The sequence below is a fragment of the Mesoplodon bidens genome (genome assembly GCF_964165515.1).
Source record: "Mesoplodon bidens genome assembly, chromosome: 2".
Classification (NCBI taxonomy): Eukaryota; Metazoa; Chordata; class Mammalia; order Artiodactyla; family Ziphiidae; genus Mesoplodon; species Mesoplodon bidens.
In genome coordinates, this window is record NC_138177.1 from 103,030,985 (window position 1) to 103,054,791 (window position 23,807).

Sequence of the window (23,807 nt, forward strand, 5' to 3'; positions counted from 1 at the left end):
TCAAGGGTAGGCATAAATCTGGAGCTTTTGTAATGATCCCCCAATTTTTCATCATCGACAATTAGTTCAATTTTTCTAAAAAGTACAAAATTTCATTGAACCATATAAAGATCTATGCATTTTATTGTATGTAAATTATACCACAGTTTTAAAGATGTGCAGGTCAGGTGGTGGTCCTTATATATATGCCTGTGAGTTGCTCATTTCTAATATCTGATAATAACTTAATGCAAAGAGTCAATTCTTACGTAGAAACTTAACATGTAAGTGCTATTTAATATTAGTTAATATATCAGGCACTATAGGGCTTTAACTCTGTTACCATATATATTAAAAAGTATATTATAGTAAAAACTGTAAGACAGGAAAAACTTGTAAAGTTGCCTCAAGGGAAATCTGGAGAGCACATTTAGACTGAGAAAACTGAAAAAGGTAGTGCTAAGTTGACCATGACTGTGAGTGACTTTGAAATCTTTAATGAATTAAAATGATCATGGATTTTTGAAGGCTAAATAAATTACATATAATTGCAGTAGTGAAAATAAAAGTGAACATACAGTAGGCAAAAGTTGTGGAGCCACTGCTTCTACCTGAAATGTGCTTCAAAATGGTTGATTTAACAAATTAAAAAAAAATTTTTTTTTTCTTAAGACTGTTTTAAAGAAGTCATTCATATACGTCTGGACGAACTTCTTCGTGTTTTAAAGTCTGTAATGAATAAACATCAGAACCTCAATTCTGTTGATCTTCAAAATGCTGCAGAAATGCTTACTGCAAAAGTGAAAGGTAAGAAAGATAATATTAACAGTGGGTTGGCATGGGCAAAAAGGATCCAGATGATACATTTTCGTTTATAATGATTATAGAACCATCTCTCTTGGCATCTGTATGATGTGTATCATTAAGAGTTACATACACTTTGGTATTTAAATATCCCCACTAAGTCACACCTAAACCTCTCTTTCTTTTAAAAATTAAAACTTTATTTGGCAGGAAACACTCTAAAAATGCTAACTGAAATGAACTGAACAACTGAGGTTTACAATTTTTGAGTTTTTTGAAAGAATATGCTCTTTTGAAGTAAGTTATTAGGGTACAAAAAGTCTTTGTTATCTGAAGACAGTTGGTGCTGGAAAATGGACATTTGTAGTGATTCCACTTAAAGGAGGAAAACAAATGGAGAAAAAGAAGACTTAATTGGGACCTTATTTTCAAATGTGGAAAAATGAAACTAAAATTGGAAAATAAGTTTATCATATATGTGTATGTATATGTGTATATATATATATGTGTGTGTGTGTCTATATATATATATATATTACATGTGCTAAAAGAAGTAAGAATTGGGACATTATCCCTTGATGAAATGGTTTGCCACCAAAAATTGTTAGAATCTGTTATCCTAGGCTGCACTGTATAAAGATTGAGGGTGAAGATTATATAAAGATAGAGAAGAATGTGACTGGAACCAGGGAGTTCAGTTAGGAGATTGTTAGAAATAATGGGTTAGATGAGGGTTAATAGTCTGATTTAAGGCAGAAGCTGGGGTGTGGTAGTCATGGAATGTGCTTGTCACTGAAGAGGGGATGGCTTGTTGAAGAAACATAGGACAGGTTGAATGTTAGGGATTAAGTTGAAGTTGGAGTTGAGCACCTGGACTTGAGTGTTGTTGGTCTATGGGTGGTGATGGAAGAGGATGACACCAACTCAGAGTGTGCAAACTAAGTAGAGGACTGAGTGTGAGATCCTAGGGACAGAGAGAAGATAGAGGAACCTGAGAAACACTAATGAAGTAGGGAGATGATCTGGAGAAAGATGTTATGGAATTTTAAAAGTGTCATATTCTAGGAAGTGATTGTCAGTGTTAAATGTCAATCTGATAGGTAATATGAATTAAAATGTTTAACAAAAGTGAGTCACCATGGGTTGAGTAAGGAAACTCAAAAGGCTTCTTTGAGGAGAGGGATTACCTGTCCTGAGTCTTAAAGGTCAGGTGGGCATTAACCGGGTTAGAGTGGGGATTGGCACTGTGATAAAGGGTGCTTGTATGAGAACTCTGGATGTGAAGACCAGGATGTGATTAATGAACATACTCACATGTAGAGAGGGCAAAGGGCAAGTGTCAAGGGGATGAGGCAGGAAGAGAAAATAAAAACCTTGTCAATAAAATACAGTCTATATACTTAAGAACTGCCTTCCCTACTTTTTATGTAGATTAATCATGTTTGCATGGTTCTCTTTTTCCTGTATTTCAAGCACTGAAAAAAATGTGGATGGCTTCAAAATGGATAGCTTCTGTTGTGACTCTTAAAAATGCTTAGTAACCAAATTTGTTTTAAAATAGATTGTTTGTAAGTGCAGTTTAACTTAAGTTAGGGAAATTTGTGTCTGTAGATAGTAAAATTTCCATGCTTGGAAATAGCGAAAATAGCGACCACAGTTCATTCAATTGTTGTCAGTAGCTATTGTGTGCAGTCAGGATGTCCTGGGGAAGGAGTGTGTCTGTTGATGTCCACATTCCAGAAACAGACTTGAAGAAAGTGGCCTCTCAGCTGCCTTATAGATCTTTTTTTCTTTGAGGTAAAGCAATGTTTTGAGTATTATTTCCCTCTAAGACTGTCTTTACCCTTGGAATTATTGTTAACGATTTTACTTCTTTGTTGGATGAAATTTAAAAAATTACTTTGTTGTTGGGGAACTTACTCTGTTTCAGTAGGACTCCATGATGCTAGAAAACTTTAAAAATTGTGTTTTCTTTGGTGTAAGTTTAAGTTTTTAAATACCCCCCCATATTGTTGAGGCCATGTAAAAATATCATTGATACCCCAAATGAAAAATATTCAGTAACCTGGAAAATTGATGTCAAATTGGAGCTTATTTAATTCTTTCATTGAATGGTAATTTTGTTTTCAAACCCTGGAAAGGCAAGGGGGAGGTAGAAACCATTTTTGAATGTCTATCTTGTGGCAATCTAAATGTTTTGCATACGCTGTCTACTTTCATGTTTTCAAAAAACTTACAAAGGTACATTTTTACTTCTATATTAAAGAGGAAAACTTAAAAACTATTGTATATTATGATCAGAAAGCTGTCAGGAATGTGATCATTTTGTCTTAACCTCCTACTTACATTTAAAAAACAGTGGTAACCTGACTTGCTTTGGAGATCTTGCAACTGTCAGATGCATTTTGCAAATATACCAAACCATTAAAAAATAACATATACAGAGTAATAACTTTAGATCAGGGAGGTATAATCTTATTTGTGCTGCTGCAGGTTTGAATGCATGAAATCTATCCACTTCCTATGCATAATAAGAATAAGCGCATTGGAATAAAATTGGAATCTTTTAACATCTCTTATTTTTTATTTTAAATGTAGAATTTACCTTTAATAACTTTAAAAGAAGAATCCTTAGCTTCTCCCCATTCATTCTAATAGTGATTTGTATTTCCTGTGTCTCCTCTTGTTTCCAAGCAGGAAGTTCAGTCTTACAAAATATTTGCAACATGGTAAGAGAGATACAGCTTATTTGTGAAGTAGATGAAGGCATCGTAGCACTCAGTAATTTATTATGTACTTAGTATTTGTGTTTTCGTCATTTAGAAGTATTCTGGTAAATCTTATTTGTAATATAATTTAAAAGGACCATTTTTAAGGTTTTTCATGATTTGTATTTTGCCCTATATTTAAAAATTGGAAACAAAAAAGAAAAATAAGCTTTAATTATGCATCCAAAATTGTAGATGCCTCATGTTTTCTTTCTGTTTTGAAACTTAAGTTTTTTTAATAGGCAATTCATTCACGTGATTCATAGTGCAAATGGTATAAAAGAGTATTCAAACAGTGAAGTGTCTTTCTACCTCAGACCTTAGCCACCATTCCTTTCCCTAGATAAGCAACAACTATTACTGGTTTTTTGTGTATCTTTCCAGAGACATTATACACATATAGAAGCAAACACAACATGTTCTCTTCTTTACACAAAGGGTAGCATTCTGTTCCTTGCTCATTGTTCTGAGTTATCTGTATATAAAAAGTCTTCTTCTTTTGTTGTTATTTGTTTTGTTTTTTCAAAGCTGCATGATAATCCATTATACTGATGTACTATAATTAATTTAACCAGTTCACTACTAATAGATGTTTGGATTGTTTCCAGTTTTTTTGGTTACAAACAGTGCTTCAATGAGTAGCCCTGTGTATTCCTAGGCGGGTAGTTACTGGAACAGAGCGCATGTGCATTTATATTTTGTATATTGCTACACGCCCTCTGTAGAGGTTCTGTCCTTCTGATAGCCATGCTGAAGAAGCTGACTTCCTACCCCTTTGCCAACAAAGCTGGTTACCAAACTTTGTTACCCAATCTGATAGTAAAAACTGGTATCTCAGTATAGATTTGATTTGCATTTGCCTCATTTTGAGTACAGTTGAGTATCTTTTAATATGTTGCAGAGTCATTTGCACATCCTTTTATGTGACTTGACTGTTTATTCATTTTTTTTCTTGATAGTTGGTCCTTTTTTAGTATTGATTTATAGAAACTTCATATAAGTGAAATTAGCCCTTAATCTTTGATATAAGTTGCAGATTTTCTTCAGTTTGTTTTTTTATCTTTTGATTTGCTTATGGTATTTTGTTTTATTTTGCATTTCTATCTCAATCTTTTATGTGCCTTTTATATGCTTTTTGAGTATTAGGGAAGGACTTCACTGCTTGGAGATTATAGTAGCGTTCTCCACTGTTTTTTCTTCTAATGTTTTCATGGTGTTACTTATTAAATTTAAATCTTTGATACATTCTAGAGTATCTATGTTTCTAGCTAATTTATTGAATAATTCATATTTTCCACATTGGTTTGAGATGCCATCTTTATCATAAACACACTAAATTGTCACATATATTTATTTCTGGACCTTATTCTATCCCCTTGATTTGTTTAGTTATGTGCCAGTACCATACTGTCTTCATTGTGGTTTTTTTTTTTTTTTTTTTTTTTTGCGGTATGCGGGCCTCTCACTGTTGTGGCCTCTCCCGTTGCGGAGCACAGGCTCCGGACGCACAGGCTTAGCGGCCATGGCTCACGGGCCCAGCTGCTCCGCGGCATATGGGATCCTCCCAGACCGGGGCACGAACCCGTATCCCCTGCATCGGCAGGCGGACTCTCAACCACTGCGCCACCAGGGAGGCCCCATTCATTGTGGTTTTATAGTATGTGTTACTGTCTGGTTGGGGTAGCTTCTCTTTCCATTACTCTTTTTGCTCAGGATTTTATTTTTCCATCAAGATTTTTGAATTGGCTTGTCTAGTTCCAGAAAATACCTATTGGTATTTTGAGGGTGATTTGAGTTAAATATGTAAATTTATAAATTAATTTATAGTTAAGTTTATGAATGTATAAATTATAGTTAATTTATAATTAAATTTATAAATAAAATTAAGGAGAATTTATATACTTACCATTTCTATCTGAGAATATGGTTGCATTTAAGTTCTTCAGGTTGTCTTTTTTTGTTTCTCAGAAGCAGTGTGAAGTTTTCAGTTTATAAATCTTGTAGCTTTTGTTTTGTTTTTCTCCCTAAGGAACTTTCCCTGTGCAAATGGTGAAAATTTTCTTCCATTATATCTTTTAATTTGGTGGTTTTCAAACTTTGGCTTTTGATTGATGACATCGAGTTAGTGAATTGTAACCAGCATTTTAAAATATGTAAGAGAATAGAAAAGAAAATCAGAGTGTAACACTCATTGTATAAGACTTAAGGATATTTCAGAAACTTTGTAGGTGTTATGTAACTGATAACTGTTACGTGGATATGGTATACTTGGTCACGATGTGATATGTATTTCTTACCGAAGGTTGTGGTAAAACTGTTTGAAAGTTGCTGTTCTAATAGGTTATATGTATGAAAGCTATTCATGTGTTTTCTTAAAGAGATACTAAATGTGTCTTAGTGCTCATTGTTGTGACTTAATAGGGAACCCAAGGGAGACAATTATTTAAACTTTAAGCAAAATCTTGAGTTGATTTCGAAGGTCAGCTAGTAGAGGGGAGAGAGTGGAGACAGAGAGGCCACTTAGCAGGTTGGTAAATAGTCCAAACTAGAAGTAAAATATGGCCTTTGAACTAAGTCAGTGTCAACAGGAATGGAAAGAAAGAAAAAAAAGTTAGAGGCATTTTGGAAGCAAAACTAATGAGCTAAGGAATGTACGGAAGGAAGAGAGTAGGCTTGAGGGGCAGAGTAGATAGGAAGAGATGAGAGTTCAGTTTAGTACATGTTGAGATTGCAGTGCTGGTGGGTAAAGATTGGGAAATAGGGGGAGGAATGTATCAAACAGACCATCGAAAATATGGGTCTGGAGCTCAGAGGGTAAAACTAGACAGGTAGTTTAAGGATTCATTCCCTTAAAGGTATTGAAAGTGGATGAGATTCTCTGGGGGTAATGTATAGAGAAGAAGGCCAAGATGAGAACTGCCGGCTGAGTGGAAACAACTGTATGAAGCACAGATCAGATGTAGAATATGGGGGTGCTCATATTCACTAAATACCAAGCACTGTACCCTAGGTGTTTTACATTTGTTTTCTCAGTTGTTCCTTTCAGTAACACGCCATTTTACATATGGGGAAATTGAAGTTAGGTGATGTATCCAGAGTGATACAGGAAGTGGTAAGGGTCAGATTTGAACTCAGGTTTGAAACTCTGAAGCCTTGCATTTTCTAGTTGCTATAATGTATTGCTTCTAAGCAAAGTGCTTCAAGATAGAAGGAAATGGTTAATATTTGTATTAATAATAGCTGACATAATATATTGAGGATGTACTTACTGTATGCCAGATGCTGTTAAGCTCTTTACATGGATTACCCATTAATCTTCACAGCAAATTATTATTATATCAACTCCCATTTTGCAGATAAGAAATCTGGGACATAGAGTGATTTGTCCAAGGTTGCATATGTATGAAGTGGTAGAGTTATTCAGAGTTGCAGAACAGTGAAGTAGGATGAAAACTTAGAAGGAAAAAGACTTCCAAGTTTGACTAAAACAGTTGGAGGTTACTGTTGACAGTGTTGTTCAGTGGTATTGAGTGAAAATAACTAACATTTATTGAGCATTTTCTGTGTAACAAGCGCTGTTCTAAGTTCATTAAATCTTCACAGTGTTTCTCAAAATACATATTATTATCCCCATTTTATAAATGAGAAAACTGAAGAACAGAACAGTTAAGTTACTTAACCTCGTTAAGAGGCAGATTTAGGATTTAACCTAGGCAGACTGGCTTTGGAACCCATCCTTTTAACCAGGGGTGCACAAACTACTACCAGTGGGCCAAATCTGGCCTGCTTCCTGTTTCTGTAAATAAAGTTTTATCGGAAACAACTACTCTTATTTGTTTATGTTTGGCTACTTTATACAGGGTTGAATAGTTGCAACAGATTGTATGGCCTGAAAAGTCTAAAATGGTCACTATCTAGCTCTTTACAGAAAAAGTTTTCCAACTCCTGCTAACCATTAAACTGGATGAAAAGCCAAATCCTGGTGAATTGTCATTATCTATTTATAAAGTTTTAGCAGTAAAGAAATGCTGAATTAGTTAGGATGGTAGCTTTAAGAAGAAATATGGTAAATTTAATTTTTTTCCTGTAGAAAAGATTTGGGTATGTTGTTAGTAGCATAAGAAAAAATGTCAGTTGGTAGGAGATAGTGAAGTTATGAGGCAGGGGTAATGGTGGTAAGGGTTTTGGAGAATGTGGGAGAGAATGGGGAGATTTATTATTGGAAAGGAGCCAAAGACTTTTCTTTGGAACACTGGACAGGAGCAAAAAAACAATGAAAGGATATTAGAAGTATAGAGCTGTTAGAGCTGTTTTGAAGTAGAGGCAAGGCCCGTAATAGGAATTTTCATTAGATGGCTGTAACCTCATTTGAGTAGGGATGAAGATAACGATTGAAGATGGTTCAAATAATTGTCTTTTTACTACTTACAATTATTTCACTACTTACAGTTATATCCCAGTCATGTTTAGTGCTTTGAAAAATATATTTATAGGAAAAGAAGAATAATTATAGAATTTTGCAAAGTGTTATAAAGTATTTTTTTCTTTAAAGTCTAACGGGTTAAAGTTGGGAAATAGTGAGTAGGCTTTACATTTTTGCTGGTATTACATTATAAATTACATTTAAAGTCTACTTTCAAGTGCAGTTTTAAAAACAGCATTATTGAGGTATAATTGACTTCAGATAAGCTGCACATATTTAAATTAAGGGTACAATTTGATCAATTTTGATATGCATACCCTTGTGAAACCATCACAATCCAGGTAATGCATGTCCCTTTGTCATCCCTCCCTTCTGTGCCTCTCTGCCACCACCTTCACCAATATTTATATATTGTGTTTTCGTTTTCATTGTATTCAAAATACTTTCTAATTTCCCTTTTTCTTCTTTGATCCATGGTTTATTTAGAAGTGTGTTAGTTTCCTAATATTTGAGGATTTTTCCAGATATTTTTATAATTTAATTCCATCTAGTCACAGAACATATTTTGCCTGACTTGAATCCTTTTAAACCCATTGAGACTTGTTTTATGGCTCATAATATGGTCCATCTTGGTAAATATTCAGTGTGTGTTTGAAAAGAACATGTATTTTGCTGTCATTGTGTAGAGTGTTCTTTAAATGTCGGTCTCGCCAAGGTGGCTGATCGTATTGTTGAAGGCTTTCACATCCTTTAGTGATTTTCTGTCTACATGTTCTGTCAATTATTGAGAGAGGGTTTTTGAAATCTCTGGCTGTAGTTGTGAATCTGTCATTTCAGTTCTATGAGTTTTTGCTTCATGCATTTTGAAGTTGTTTATTAGGTGCATAAATGTATAAAATTATGTCCTCTTGATGAATTGAATCCATCATTATAAAATGACCTTCTTTATCTCTGGTAGTTTCCTTTGCTTAGAAATCTTTGTGTGTTATTAGGCAGTAAGCTTGGGGCAGTTGTAGAGCCTCACCATGTTTGTTTCTTGTCTGTTAGGATTTTTGTTCTGTGTTGCCTGATAGCTAATGTCATGAAAACTGCTGTTTTGTATATTTTGTACAGATTTCTTTTAGTTGCTTCAGATATATAAGCCTGTTTTTCCATCTTGACCAGAGCAGAAATCAAAAAATATTTTAAAAATTATTTATGGCGGTTCTTAAGTTTTTCTTCTTGTTTGTATCAGGGATATTTAGAAGGATCTCATGAAAGGTGTGGACCTTAGCCCCTTATATCTACAAAGGCGTGTAAAATCTTGGTTGTAATTTCATGAGGCTTCCAGGCTTAAGGTTTAATTGATCCCTGCTTAGGAATCCTGGCTTTCCAGGAAACATTTTCAACCCTAGTTGCACATTAGAATCACCTGGGAGAGCTTTTGAACAAATATATGTGCTTCACCAGACCTGTGAAATCTGAATCTTTGGTGGTGGGACTCAGACTTTGTTTCTAAAGCTGCATAAGTAATTCTGATGTGCAGGCAAGCTTAAGAACAACTATGTTTTAAAACAAAGGATAGCTTCCTCTCCACTTGGTTTCTCTCCTTCCAGTTATTGGCAAGGATCCTAGGGAGGGTGGGATACAGGGAGCCAGTTGCTCCTTAAACTCAATCTGAGTAGAATGAGTTACTTTAAAAAAATTACCTATTCAACCCTCAGATTTTGTCTCTGTAGATTGTATCTGGGCTTTTAACAAAGGTGCATACAGATGAAGTTATGATAAGAAACCTTTTTCAGTTATGTTTCATAATTTTAACAAAATGCAAAATGTTAGACTGTCCCTGTGATAAACAAAAGACAGCTATGTATCAATTAAAATGGACCTCAGAGCCCAAGACCCTATAAGAAATAACGGTATAAATAAATAGGAATTAAAAAATTTTTAAGCTTTGTGTGTTTTTAGTTGGTATGCTTTGTATATAGGTTTTACGTTATGTCAAATGTATATGTGACTTCAAATATTGGTAATTTGTAGTGGAAAATGTACTTCATATTGACTTAAGTGAGCCACAGTGCATTTAGCTGTTTTTAAAAAATGCCATGAAGCAATAAGCAAGAGAAAAAAACACAGAGCACTCTTAATGAGAGAAGGCTGGTGTAACATGGACTGTGTGACTCAAGATCAATTGATTTCACATTGAGTCACTTTTTAGATGTGTCAAATTATGTAATGTGTGGAGCAGTCAGGTTGGAATGCTGGCTACTTTTATGCGAGGTGATTCTTTTGTATGATTTCTTTAATGAACAACTTGAACATCATATTTATTTTGTGTATTAGGCTTTTCAGCTTCTGAATCTTCTAATGCTTCTAGTAGTAATGATGGATTTTTAAGGGATTAAATGACTTTGTATAAAACTAGTTTAAAGTATTTTCTCCTCATTTATTGTAACCAACTTTTCCCTAAAGCTGTGAACTTCACAGAAGTAAATGAAGAAAACAAAAATGATCTCTTCAGAGAAGTGTTTTCTTCCATTGAAACTTTGGCCTTTACCTTTGGAAATATGTAAGTATAGGACTGTCATTTAAAGAAATTAGGGCCTAGATGTCTCAATGAGAGTATGTCACAATAATTCAGTACATACATGCAAAGTAAAGTATTAACTAGCATGAAATATTATCACAACTTCAGAAAAGCTACATTCTGTGTTGCTTTACTGCTGTATTTGGAGGTGTTTATAGCTGTTTAGAAGCAACATCCATTTACAAGTGACTGTGGTTTATGTGGATAGATTCCTAGCAGTTTATTTCTAAGGTTCTTACTTTAAAAAAATTTAACCTAGATGACATGTTGAATGTAAAGCTTGTGACAGAGCAATGTCATGACTTGTTCATTTCCATTTCTTTTTTTTTTTTTAATTCCCCTGGATAGCCTAACAAACTTCCTCATGGGAGATGTAGGCAATGATTCATTATTGCGACTGCCTGTTTCCCGGGAAAGTAAGGTAGGCCAAGTTTGTATGAAAGCAAAGATTTTAATATTTTTAACTTAATATTTTAATAATATCCTAATCTTAATCTCAGCATTAATCTTTGATAGGTGTTTAGTTTAGCAAAAAAACCCAGCTCAGTTCATTTTAAATATGATAAATTATGGTCAGTTTCTGGACCAAAAATTTAATTGTACCTTTGAAGTGGAACCATCATTTTTAAAAAACATAGCTGGTAATTTTATAGTGTCTTATGTAATGAACCTATATGTCTATGGTCCAAAATTTTAGTAAGTAATTCATAGCTGTTTTTCCTTCCTGACATTGTCGCAGATTTTAAGACTGGTAGAAAAATGATGCAAGAAGTAAAGAGGGTGTTAATCTTTTCACACATCCTACAGTTTGTTTGTTACCAGGAAACACTTATTAACAGAACTGAAGGTCTGAATTCTCCCTGAGAGCATCCTTATAAGTATGTTAGAGAATTGGGGTTCTGATTCCTAACTGGAAGAAAAATTGCTATGAAATAAAAGAGCATTAGGAATGTATGTAGAATATTGCTTTATAGATTTATACTAATTGTAGTAGTAATATTTTCATTTGACTAAAATTTTTTCACCAAATGCAAGGTATTTAAACAAACTGCATTAGGGACATATGTTGATCATTTCCTGTTAAGGATTTCCAAAAAGGATTGGAATCCAAAAGGATTGCAACAAATATTTGGAAATGTGCCAAGTACCTGTTATTATATCAAAATAATATAGAAACTACAGATCTTTCATAAATAATACAAAATATGAATGACTATTTAAGGCATTTGTTATATGTACTACAGTACTTAGAAAACAATTGTGACTACTTCTGAAGTCATCCATTTGGTGACTGAAGGACTAAAGGAGGATAGTGTAGAAACCATATCAGAATGATGAAGAATTTTGAGATCTTTAAATATTTTGCTGTTATTTATGATTTTTCCTCAATTTCATATTTTCAAGCTTGCTGCTAATTTAGAAAGTGTAATAAAACATTATATCAGTGTTAAAGGGGTCTAAACAATTTAAATTTTAGGTGTAAATCATATCTCCTATTCGTGTACTTCTGTTGTGCACATGCATACTAATTCTTAATAGGATAATACTTTTTCCTTTTTGCAGTTTTTAATTTACCCTAGAAATTGAAATCTAAAAATCCATGATGATATACTACTAATAAAATTACTTCGCTCAATGAAGAGTTTTGAAAAATATCTTTTAAAATAATAGTTGCCGGGCTTCCCTGGTGGTGCAGTGGTTGAGAGTCCGCCTGCCGATGCAGGGGACACGGGTTCGTGCCCCGGTCCGGGAAGATCCCACATGCCGCGGAGCAGCTGGGCCCGTAAGCCATGGCCGCTGAGCCTGAGCGTCCGGAGCCTGTGCTCCGCAACGGGAGAGACCACAACAGTGAGAGGCCCACGTATTGCAAATAAAAAAAATAAAAATAAAATAATAGTTGCCATTTATTTAATAGTGCTTAATAGATAACCATGCACTGTGCTAAACCTACATCATCTTAATCCTTAAAATAGTCTTATGAAGTAATGTTCTTATCCTCATTTTATAGAAGGGCAAACCAAAGTTAAATGAGTATAAATACATAGCTCAGTGTTATACAGCTACTAAGTGATAGAGCTTGACTTCAAACCCAGGTTTTACTTGATTCCTGTTGCATTGAATTCCTTCATACTCCGTATTGCCCAACTAAATATAAACTCTCACAATTTCGGTAGATAACCTTTTCCTGCACTGTCCAATAAGGTAGCCACTTGTCACATGTAATTCATTAAATTAAAATTTTAATTCTCATTTAAATTAGCCACTTTTCAAATGCTCATATAGCTACCTGTAGCTATTAGCTACCTTACTGGACAGTGCAGATGTAGAACATTTCCATCATCATAGAAAGTTCTGCACTAAGCTGTCCAGTGGACCTTCAGAGACAGCTTATCATATAATGAAACGATAAAAGATGGCTGAAAAAGAGAGGTCTTTGTCTTCTATTTAAATAGCAGTCTATTTAGATTGCTTCTATAACTTGCTGACTAATATTTTTGAGATCTGCAGAATTTAAAGTTTTGAATGGATTCATTAATGTTAACTAATGCTGTTAGTAAACAATGAGGTTATTCATTCTTGGACCTTGAGAACTGCTGTTGTAAAAAGCTATATAATTCTTATTAATTGTTCTGGCATTTAAACAGACTTCTCAGGCCCTTTGAGTTCTAAATGCTTGAAATTCTTTAGTAGGAATTATGTCAGAGTAACAAATTAGAGTGAAAAAATTTTGAAGCCAAGTTCTGTTATCTTCTGCTCTAATCTTAAATTTGTTTTCTTCCATGTTTTAAGTCTTTTGAAAATGTTTCTGTGGAATCAGTGGACTCATCCAGTGAAAAAGGTAATGCTTGAGGTACTTAAAACTTCAGTCAAATTTTTACAGTTACTTTTGATAAATGTTTTGGATTACTTAATCTCTCCTTGCTTAGTAACCTAACGTATCCATTTCAGACGTAAAATGAATGATGTGTGAAGTTTTACATATAAAACTTAAGGAAAAAAACCTGCTAGAGTAGATAGATAATGTGATGATAGACTGATCAAGAATTATATAGGGCTCGTAACTTGATGAATAATAGAAATACACATTTATTAAAAAATATAATTTAATTTTCAGTTTAAACTGTGACCTTTAATTATGAATTTGTCACATATATTTAAACCAGTTTTCATTGAAGAACATCTTAGGATATGAATGCTTCTTTGTTTAGAGTTATGAACTCATATTTAATGTATACTTACCTTGATATTTTTATTTTCAGGAAGTTTTTCTCCTATAGAATTAGACAGCATGCTGTTAAAGAACACTAACTCTATAGAATTGGCTTTGTCATATGCTAAAACATGGTTAAAATATACCAAGAACATAGTTTCATGGGTTGAAAAGAAGCTGAGCTTGGGTGAGTTGCCCTTTAGGGCATCTGATTAACTTTGGAACGTAAGAACTGAATTGTTTGTGATTAATGTTCTACAGACTATAAATAATATGATTCCAAATTAGTAGCTCTTTTCATTGTAGTGCATTAAATCATTGCCCATTTTCTCTTAAAATAGGAAAGACTCTTCTTACAATAAATATACTTATTGAACATTGATGTGGACCAACCACTAGATCTGGGGGCACCAAGACAGATAGTATACTGTCTTTGTCTTTAAAGAAGTCATACTCTAGTGGGTGAAAAGAAATGCAATCAGATAATATGGTTAAAGGAGACAAAAACAACAGTAGCTGTCGGATCAGAAGGCAATGGAAACATATAAGGAAAATCTTAATAGCTAATATTTTCCCAGTGTTTTACAGTTGACAAAATGCTTTCAACATCCATTATCTCATTTAATCCTTATCAAAACCCTGAGAAGTAGGCAAGACAAGGTTATTATCCCCATTTTACAGTGGAGGCAAATGAGATGGGATTTGCCTAAGGTCAGCAGATTTACCTAAGATCATATAGTAGTAACTGGAAGGGTATAGAATTTACCCAAAGCCTATGCTCTTTCTACTACATTATTTGCTTTTAATAGGGAATGCCCATCAGATTCACCTGAATATCCTTAGAAACAGATAATACACAGGCCTAGGTCCCATTCCCCCAGAGAAGTGAGATCTAATCAAGTGCATTTTGAAAGTTTCCCAGTTGATTTTGATGAGTACTACCAATTAAGAATCATAACTTCATATCATGATGCAGACTAGTATTTGTGATCACTTTTTAATTGGGGGATTACAAATAATTTTAGAGTATGGAGGGGGAAAAATAAGTTGAATTTACCTTCTGATGCCTTCTTTGACCTTTTCAGAATTGGAGTCCACTAGAAATATTGTCAAGTTGGCAGAGGCAACTAGAACTAACATTGGACTACAGGTAAGTGATCAGTGAACTACTAGGGTCCTATGCCGAGAGATTACTCAGATGAGCGCCTTGCAAAATCAGATTAAATTTTGTACTTAACAGGAAAGAACTTACGTGCTACATAACCTTTTTACTGACAAAATAAAATCTTTTTAAACTTATAAGGATACCCATTATGAAGAAACTAGGAAATCCACAGTTTTATATGAATGTTGATTATCTTGTTAGCTACTAATTTTGCTAACGAGGTTTAGAATAACTTCATTAATTTTCTTCAGTATTTTTCTCATATGGTCATATTTATGAATAGTCATTTTTCTGAAAAAAATCTAAGCTTAAAAATTCTCCTTTTGAAGAAGTTTAGTGGGGGTGGGGAGGATCTAGAACTCTAGTACATTTCTATTGGAAAATTTACTTTTCAATTTTAAATTCTAGGAGTTTATGCCACTGCAGTCTTTATTTACCAATGCTCTTCTTAATGATATAGAGAGCAGTCACCTTTTACAACAAACAATTGCAGCTCTCCAAGCCAACAAATTTGTGCAGGTAAAAATTTATAAGTACGATATACTTAAAAAAAAAAAAAAAAACAGCAGTATACCTTTAGAAAACAGCTTTTTTCTCTCTTTCTTTTTTTAAAAATACCCTTGCCAGCCTCTACTTGGGAGGAAAAATGAAATGGAAAAACAAAGGAAAGAAATAAAAGAACTTTGGAAACAGGAACAAAATAAAATGGTTAGTATTATAGTAGAGTTTCATCTATTTGTGAACATCTAAAAATCATCTGCAGTCTATAAGCATCTACCCTGGGAAGATGCATATCTTACTCTGTAGTTTATCTAAAATGCAGTCTTAACCATCTTGCTGAATATGCTAAAGAAACTTGTACATTAGGATTTTTCTTATTCTGTATTTAATACTCTTTTTTTTTTCTGTGTAGCTTGAAACAGAGACTGCTCTTAAAAAGGCAAAATTGTTGTGCATGCAACGTCAAGATGAATATGAAAAAGCAAAATCTTCCATGTTTCGTGCAGAAGAGGAGCATCTGTGCTCAAGTGGTGGATTAGTAAAAAATCTCAACAGGCAGCTAGAAAAAAAGCGAAGACTGGAAGAAGAGGCTCTTCAAAAAGTAATCATCTTTTTTGTTATTTGTTATTATTGAAGTAGCACTAATCTGCTAAGGCTTTGGTTCTCAAACTTTAACCTGCATTAGGACCACCTGGAAGGCTTGTTAAAACAGACTGCTGGGCCCCATCCCCAGAGTTTCTGATTCAGCAGGTCTAGGGTTGGCCCCAGACAACCTGCATTTCTAAGTGCCCATGTGCTGCTGCTTCCGGGGATCCACACTTTGAGAACCACTATGCTAAGAGATTTTTGCTTATCTTTTGAATTTTGGGGTTTGTTTGTGAAAGATATATCTTAGAGCAGTAGTTTAATATTTTTTACTTGATTGTTCAGAAAGTTCACCATTTAGGCAACTGTGTGTATATGTGTACTTATTCTAATACCTGGTACCAAGACTAGGCCGAAGCTTTGTATTATTTATGAAATATAATTGATAAATTGTGTAAGAAGATTATATAGAAAATGGTAAATATAAATAGAAAAAGCTATTAAGTAGAAGTGGATGTTGATTTTATAGACAAACAGTGTACTAATTGTAAATCATACTTGACTATTCATAAAAGACAAATGTCCTTGAATTGCTTACCAAAACAGAATATTTCTCTTTAGAAATATTCTACTTAAAATATAGAATATTTCAGAACTTTCATGCATAAGCCTTTTCAATTATTTAAATCGAGCCTTACTAGAGTAAGCATTTGTTTTAAAATATAGATTCAGTGAATCAGTGTCACTTTTTTCTCTGATACTCCTGAAGGTAGAAGAAGCAAATGAACTCTACAAAGTTTGTGTGACAAATGTTGAAGAAAGACGAAATGATCTAGAAAATACCAAAAGAGAAATTTTAACACAACTCCGGAAACTTGTTTTCCAGTGTGATCTTACCCTTAAAGCTGTAAGTAATTTCTTCAGTATTTTAAAGAGGAAAAAATAGTCTATATATCTGAAGAAGGGAGAGGAATGCTTGATGAGTCATGATTCTTATGGGATTTAGTTTCTGAGATTAATGGAAAGTTTAGATTTTAAAAGTCGACTCTCAGTTTTTAATACTGGTATGTGGTTTGAGTTTCATTTTTTTTTATCTGGTTCTCCACTCCAGGGATTGATGATTTGTTCTGTTAAAACTGAAGTTTGAGAGTTTGAAATTGCCTCTATGTCACTGTCTTTCTTGGCTTGGTTGACAAAATGGATTTAATACCTGGAACTTCTATAAGCAGTATGAGATCTTTCTTCAAAATTTGAGTAAACTAAATATTGAAATTGAACCCAATGGTTTATTTGAAGACAAAGCATGCTGTTCTCAAGTGTTTTCATTTGCCTCTTTACCATGGTTTTTATTCTTAAAATGTATGTGCAAAATACAGTCAGCCCGCTGTATCCACGAGTTCTACATCAGTGGATTCAACCAACCATGGATTGAGAATGTTCAGGGGGAACAATTTTCCAGAAACTTCCAAACAGCAAAACTTGAATTTGTCCTGCGCTGGTAACTATTTACATAGCATTTACATTGTATTTACAGCTATTTACATAGCATTTACATTGCATTAGGTATTATAAATAACCTAGAGATGACTTAAAGTATACAGGAGGTTGTGCGTAATATATATGCAAATGCTATGCTATTTTATAAAAGGGACTTGCACATCTGTGGATTTTGGTATTCATGGGTGGTCCTGGAAACAATTCCCCTCAGATACTGAGGAATGACTGTACCTTTTTTCGGTGTACATTGCACGAGTTTTAACACGTATATAAATTTGTGTAACCACTACTGTCACAGTCAGGATTCAGAACAATTCCATCACTCCAAGAAAATTTCCTCATGCTGACCCTTTGTAGTCAAACTCTCCACCCATCCCTTATCAATTCCTGGCAAGTATTGATCTGTTCTCCATCTCTGTAGTTTGGTCTTTTCCACAATGTCATATAAATGCAATCATAGTATGTATCTTTTGGAGATTGGCTTCTTTACTCAGCATAATGCTTTTGAGATTCATCAATGTTATATATGTATCAATAGTTGATTTCTTTTTATTGCTGAGTTATAGTCCACTATATGAATGTACCACAGTGTTTATCCATTCACCTGTTGGACAATTGCATTGTTTCCAGTTTGGGGTGATTAGGAATAGAGCTACTATAAATACTTATTTACAGTTTTTTGTGTGACTATAAGTTTTCACATTTCTGGGGTGAATACCTAGGAGTGAGATTAATGGGTGGTATGGTAAATGTCTGTTTAACTTTATAAGAAATTGCCAGACTGTTTTCCAGTGTAGCCATAACATTTTTCATTCTAACCAGCAATGTATGAGAGTTCCAGGTGTTCTGCATCCTTGACAACACTTGTCAGTTGTTGTTTTTATATTATTGCTGTTCTTAGGTAGTGATTTTAATTTGTGTATTTTAGAATGACTTATGATATTGAGCATCTTTTTTTGTTTGTTTGTTTGTTTTTGTTTTTTGTTTTTTGTTTTTTTTGTTTTTTGTTTTTTTGAGCATCTTTTAAGCGGCTTGTTTGCCATCTGTGTTTTGCCTATTCTTTTGGATTGAGTTGTTTGTTTTCTTATTGTTGACCTGGCATATATTGTCTTCCAGTCTGAAGCATATCTTTATTCTTTCAGCAGTGTCCTTCAGGGAGCAGAAAGTTTTAAGAAATTAAGTCTAACTTAATTTCTTCCTTTATGGGTCATGCTTTTGGTATTATATCTAAGAGTGCTTCATCTAACCCAAGATCACAAAGACTTCTATGTTTTCTACTAAAACTTTTATAGTTTGACATTGAGAAATGATCCATTTTAAGTTAATTTTTTTATAAGGTGTGAAGTACAGGTTGAAATTCATTTTTTGCATATGGATGTTGTATTAAAATTATACCCACGGGACTTTAATTTATAGAGGTGACTGAATGTTGACGTGGAGAGGTCAATGTCATTGAAAAATGAATTACTTAGATTTCCTGAGAGAAGGGAACACACTATGCCACACAGGGCCATAAAGGTACCAGGTTTGGTGAAGCAGAAGCAGGAGTGAGGGGAGAGTTGAGTATAAAGCCTTTATTGGGGTTTCTGGGGAAAGGCAAGGTAGGACAGGATAAGCAATAAAGGATTGGCTAGTTTGTGTAATTTCAGTGGGCTTTGGAGAATAGGGATGGCCTGCAATTGCTTGGTACCTGGCCCTGGGATGATTTAGGGCAAGGGGAAATATTGGCTTGTGTGTGAGAGTTAGATAGAGATGGTTGGAGTTGCATATGAAAGATATGCATGTTCCCCAGCTAAGAATTGGCTAGCATTGGGAGGAGCAGTCTCTCCCCAGCAGCAAGCTTTTTAAGATATTAAAACATCGTAAGGGCTTCCCCGGTGGCGCAGTGGTTGAGAGTCCGCCTGCCAATGCAGGGGACACGGGTTCGTGCCCCAGTCCGGGAAGATCCCACATGCCGCGGAGCGACTGAGCCCGTGAGCCATGGCCGCTGAGCCTGCGCATCCGGAGCCTGTACTCCGCAGTGGGAGAGGCCACAACAGTGAGAGGCCCGCGTATCGCAAAAAAAAAAAAAAATCATAAAATACAGAAAATTAAAAAAAAAACATGATTAATACAGATGTCCACTTGTTCCAATACTGTTTGTTGAAGACACTGTGCCATCACCATTGAACTGCCTTTGCATCTTTGTCAAAAATCAATTGACCATGTTTTTGTAGTTCAATTTCTAGTTTCTCTATTTTGTTCCATGGATATATATATATATGTGTGTGTGTGTCTATCGTTTTGTCAAAACACTACTAGGTTGATTACTGGTGTTGTCTAGCAAGTCTTAAAATCAGGTACTGTGAGTCTTCCAACTTTATTCTTTTCAGAATTGTTTTGAGTGTTTCAGATCCTTTGACTTTCATAAAAATGTTAGAATCAGCTTGTCTGTATCTACAAAAAAATCTTGCTAACATTTTGATTGGAATTGTGTTAAATCTTAATCAGATTAGGGAGAATTGACTATATACATAGCATCTTAACTATGAGTTTCCAATCCATGAACACAGTTTGTGTCTCCATTTATTTAGGTAAATGATAGTTTTAATCAGCATGTTGTAGTTTTTAACACGTAAGTCTTTCCCATGTTATGTTAGATTTAAGCTTATGTATGTAAGTGTTTATTTGGGGGTCTGTTGTGAATATGATTGATATAAATAAATACATGATTTATGTGTACATGTGTATATGTATCTATGCATACATACATACACACACTTATTTAATTTCAAATTCACTTATTCATTGTTAGTGTTGAGAAATACAAGTGATTTTTGTATGTTGATTTTGTATCTTGCAACCTTGCTATAAACTCACTTATTAGTTCTAGGAACGTTTTTTTGCAGAATCATTGGGGTTTTCTACATAAAAAATCACGTTGTCTGCAAAGAGGGACAATTTTCTTTCTTTCTTTCAAACTATTCCTTTTTTTCTTTTTTCTTATTGCCCTGGCTGGGACTTACAGTTCATTGTTGAATAGGAGTGTGAGAAAAGACATCTTTGCCTTATTCTTGATCTTAGGAAGAAAACAGTCTCTCACCATTAAACATGATGATAGCTGTAAGTTTTTTTTAAAGATACCTTTTATCATGTTAAAGAATTTCCCCTTTTTCTAGTTTGCTGAGAATTTTATCATGAAGATCTTGGATCTTATCAAATGAGGGTTTTTTTGCATCATTTGAGTGATGTGATAATATAATTTTTCTTCTTCAGTCTCTTAATATGATGGATTACATTTGATATTTGAGTGTTCATCTAGCTTTGCATTCTTGGGATAAGCTGTTCTTGGTTATGATGCATTGTTCCTTTTCTGTATTGCTGGATTCAATTTGTGAACATTTTGTTGAGTATTTTTTTTCTTCTCTGTTAATGAAAGATACTTGTATTATGTTTTGTTTAGTTTTTTTCTTATACTGCCTTTGTCTGGTTTTGGAGTCGGTAATTTTGGCCTCATAAAATAAGTTGGGAAATGCTCCTTCCTATTCTGTTTTCTGGAAGAGATTGTGTAGAATTGGTGTTATTTCTTTAAATGTTTGGTGGCATTCCCTGGTGAAAGCATCTCGGCTTGGAGTTTTCATTTTTGGAAGATCTTTCACTATGTATTCAATTTCTTTTGATATAAGCCTATTTGAGTTAGTTATTTCTTTTTAGGTGAATTTTGGTATTTTGTGGAATTAGGTCCCTCCCTTTCATCTAAGTTGTTGTATTTATGTGCATAGAGTTGTTCATAACTCTTATCCTTTCAGTGTCTCAGTGGGCTGTAGTGATATCCTTTCTTTCATTCCTGATTTTGGTAATTTGTCCCTTCTCCCTCACTTCCTCTCTCTCTGATTAGTCTGGCTACAGGTTTATAAATTTCATTGATCTTTTCTGAGAAACAGCTTAAGATTTCATTGGTTTTTCTCTAGTTGTCTTTTTAAATTTTTATTTCTGCTTTTTATTGTTTCTGCTTGCTTTGTGTTTATTTTGCTATTCTTTTTAGTTTCTTAAAGGTAGAAGCTTAGGTTTCATCAAGACCTCTGCCTTTTTAATACAAATATTGAATGATTTAAATTTCCCTCTAAGCACTACTTATCTACATCCCACAAAGTTTGAATTTGTACTTCCATTTTTATACAGTTCAAAATATTTTCTAATTTCCCTTGAAACTTCATATTTTACCTGTGGATATTGTAGAAGCTTGTTATTTAATTTCTAATTATTTGAGGATTTTCTGGATATCTTCCTGATATTGATTTCTAGTTTAATTCTGTTATGGTGAAAGAAATAATTTCTATGATTTTAATTCTCTTAAATTTGTTATGGTTTGCTTTATGACCCAGGATATGGTCTATCTTGGTGCCTGTTCTATGTGTGTGCACTTGAAAGAATGTGTGTTCTACTGTTGTTGGCTGGAGTATTCTGTAAATGTCAATTAGTTCCTTTTGGTTTATGGTATTATTTATTTCTTCTATATCCTTGATGATTTACTTTTTATTTATGTCAATTATCGAGAAAGGAGTTTCGAAGTTTTCAATATACTGTACATTTTTAATTCTATCAGTTTTTGCTTTATATATTTTTTTTTTTTTTTTTTTTTTTTTTTTTTTTCTTTTTGCGGTATGCGGGCCTCTCACTGTCGTGGCCTCTCCCGTTGCGGAGCACAGGCTCCGGACGCACAGGCCCAGTGGCCATGGCTCACGGGCCCAGCCGCTCCGCGGCATATGGGATCCTCCCAGACCGGGGCACGAACCCGTATCCCCTGCATCCGCAGGCGGACTCTCAACCACTGCGCCACCAGGGAGGCCCTGCTTTATATATTTTGAATCTCTCAGTTGCTTACATATTAATGATTGTTATATATTCTTGGTGAATTGATCCTTTTATCTTTATGAAATGTCTCTTTTTATCCTGGTAATTTTCCTTGCCTTTTAGTCTACATTATTTAATATTGATAGAAGTATTTAAGTTTTCTTTTTATTATTTTTAGTATGGTACATCTTTTCCATTTGTTTACTTTTAATCACTATATTTTAAATGAAGTTCTTATATAGCATATTTTTCAATGTTGATTTTTTAAAAATCTATTTTGATGATCTCTATCTTTTAAGTGAAATGTTTAGACCATTTATATTTAATGTAAATATATGTTCAGATTTAGGCCTACTATTTTTTATTTGTTTTCTATTTGTACCTTGTTTCCCTTCATCTATTTCCCTTTTGCTGCCTTATTTTGTATAAATTGAAAATTTTTTAGAATTACATTTTAATTCATCTATCTATTAAAGATTTAATCTGTTTTATTTATATATTAGAATTATATTTTAATTTATCTAAAAGGATTATCTAAATTTTAATTTATCTCTTGTATACATTTTAATTTATCTATTGGGTCTTTGATTATATCTGTTTGTATAGTGTTTTTTGTTTAAATGGTTGCACTAGATATATATAGATATATATGAACTTTTCAGTCTACTTAGAACTAATATTTTACCCAGTTCAAGTGAAATGTAAAAACTATACCACCATATAAGTTCCTTTACTCATTTTGGGTTGTGCTTGATATATGTATATTACATCTATGTACATTGAAAACCTCACCAGACAATCTTATAAATTTTGTTTTCAAAAGTCTCATATTTTAGAGAAGAGAAGAAAAACAGTCTTTACATTTACCCAGATATTTACCATTTCTGTTATTATTCTTTCACTCCAAAGTTCCATCTTCTCTGTGGTATTATTTCTCTTTTGTCTAAAGAACTTCCTTTCCCATTTCTTTTATAGTTGGTCTTCTGGCGATGAATGCTCTTGGTTGTCTTTCATCTGAGAATGTCTTTACTTCTTCTTCATTCCAGAAGGATATTTTCACCGGTTATAGAATTTGGTTATTTTCTTTCAACACTTTAAAAATGTTATTCCACTGCCTTCTGGCATCCATAGTTTCCAATGAGAAATCTACAGTCATTTGAATCAGTGTTCCCCTATGTGGCATGCATTGTTTTTTGTTTTTTGGTTTGGTTTGGTTTGGTTTTTTTGGCTGCTTGCAAAATTTTTTCTTTATCTTTGGGTTTCAGCAGTTTGATTACAATGTATTTGGGTGTGGATCTTGTTGAGTTTCTCCTATTTGGGATTCCTTTAACTTCTCGAATCTGCACGTTTGACTTTCGCAATATTTGGGAAGTTTTTGGCTATTTTTTTTTCAAATATTTTTTTGTAACATGCTCCCCTCTTCCTCTAAGACTCTAAAGACTCAAATGTCAGACCTTTTGTTATTATCCCACAGG

General features: G+C 33.8%; 1 protein-coding gene across 2 annotated transcripts in view; it reads left to right on the forward strand.

Annotated features, from left to right (window-relative positions):
• Positions 1-23,807, forward strand: part of ARHGAP29 (Rho GTPase activating protein 29) — a 78,576-nt gene that overhangs the window by 30,365 nt on the left and 24,404 nt on the right. For both annotated transcript variants that reach the window (XM_081225949.1, XM_081225948.1), the window contains exons 3-12: positions 652-786; positions 10,426-10,522; positions 10,889-10,961; positions 13,331-13,379; positions 13,801-13,938; positions 14,837-14,901; positions 15,325-15,435; positions 15,544-15,624; positions 15,830-16,018; positions 16,772-16,909. In XM_081225949.1, coding sequence (XP_081082075.1) covers positions 652-786; positions 10,426-10,522; positions 10,889-10,961; positions 13,331-13,379; positions 13,801-13,938; positions 14,837-14,901; positions 15,325-15,435; positions 15,544-15,624; positions 15,830-16,018; positions 16,772-16,909 — 1,076 coding nt within the window. The remainder of the gene's footprint in view (positions 1-651; positions 787-10,425; positions 10,523-10,888; positions 10,962-13,330; positions 13,380-13,800; positions 13,939-14,836; positions 14,902-15,324; positions 15,436-15,543; positions 15,625-15,829; positions 16,019-16,771; positions 16,910-23,807) is intronic.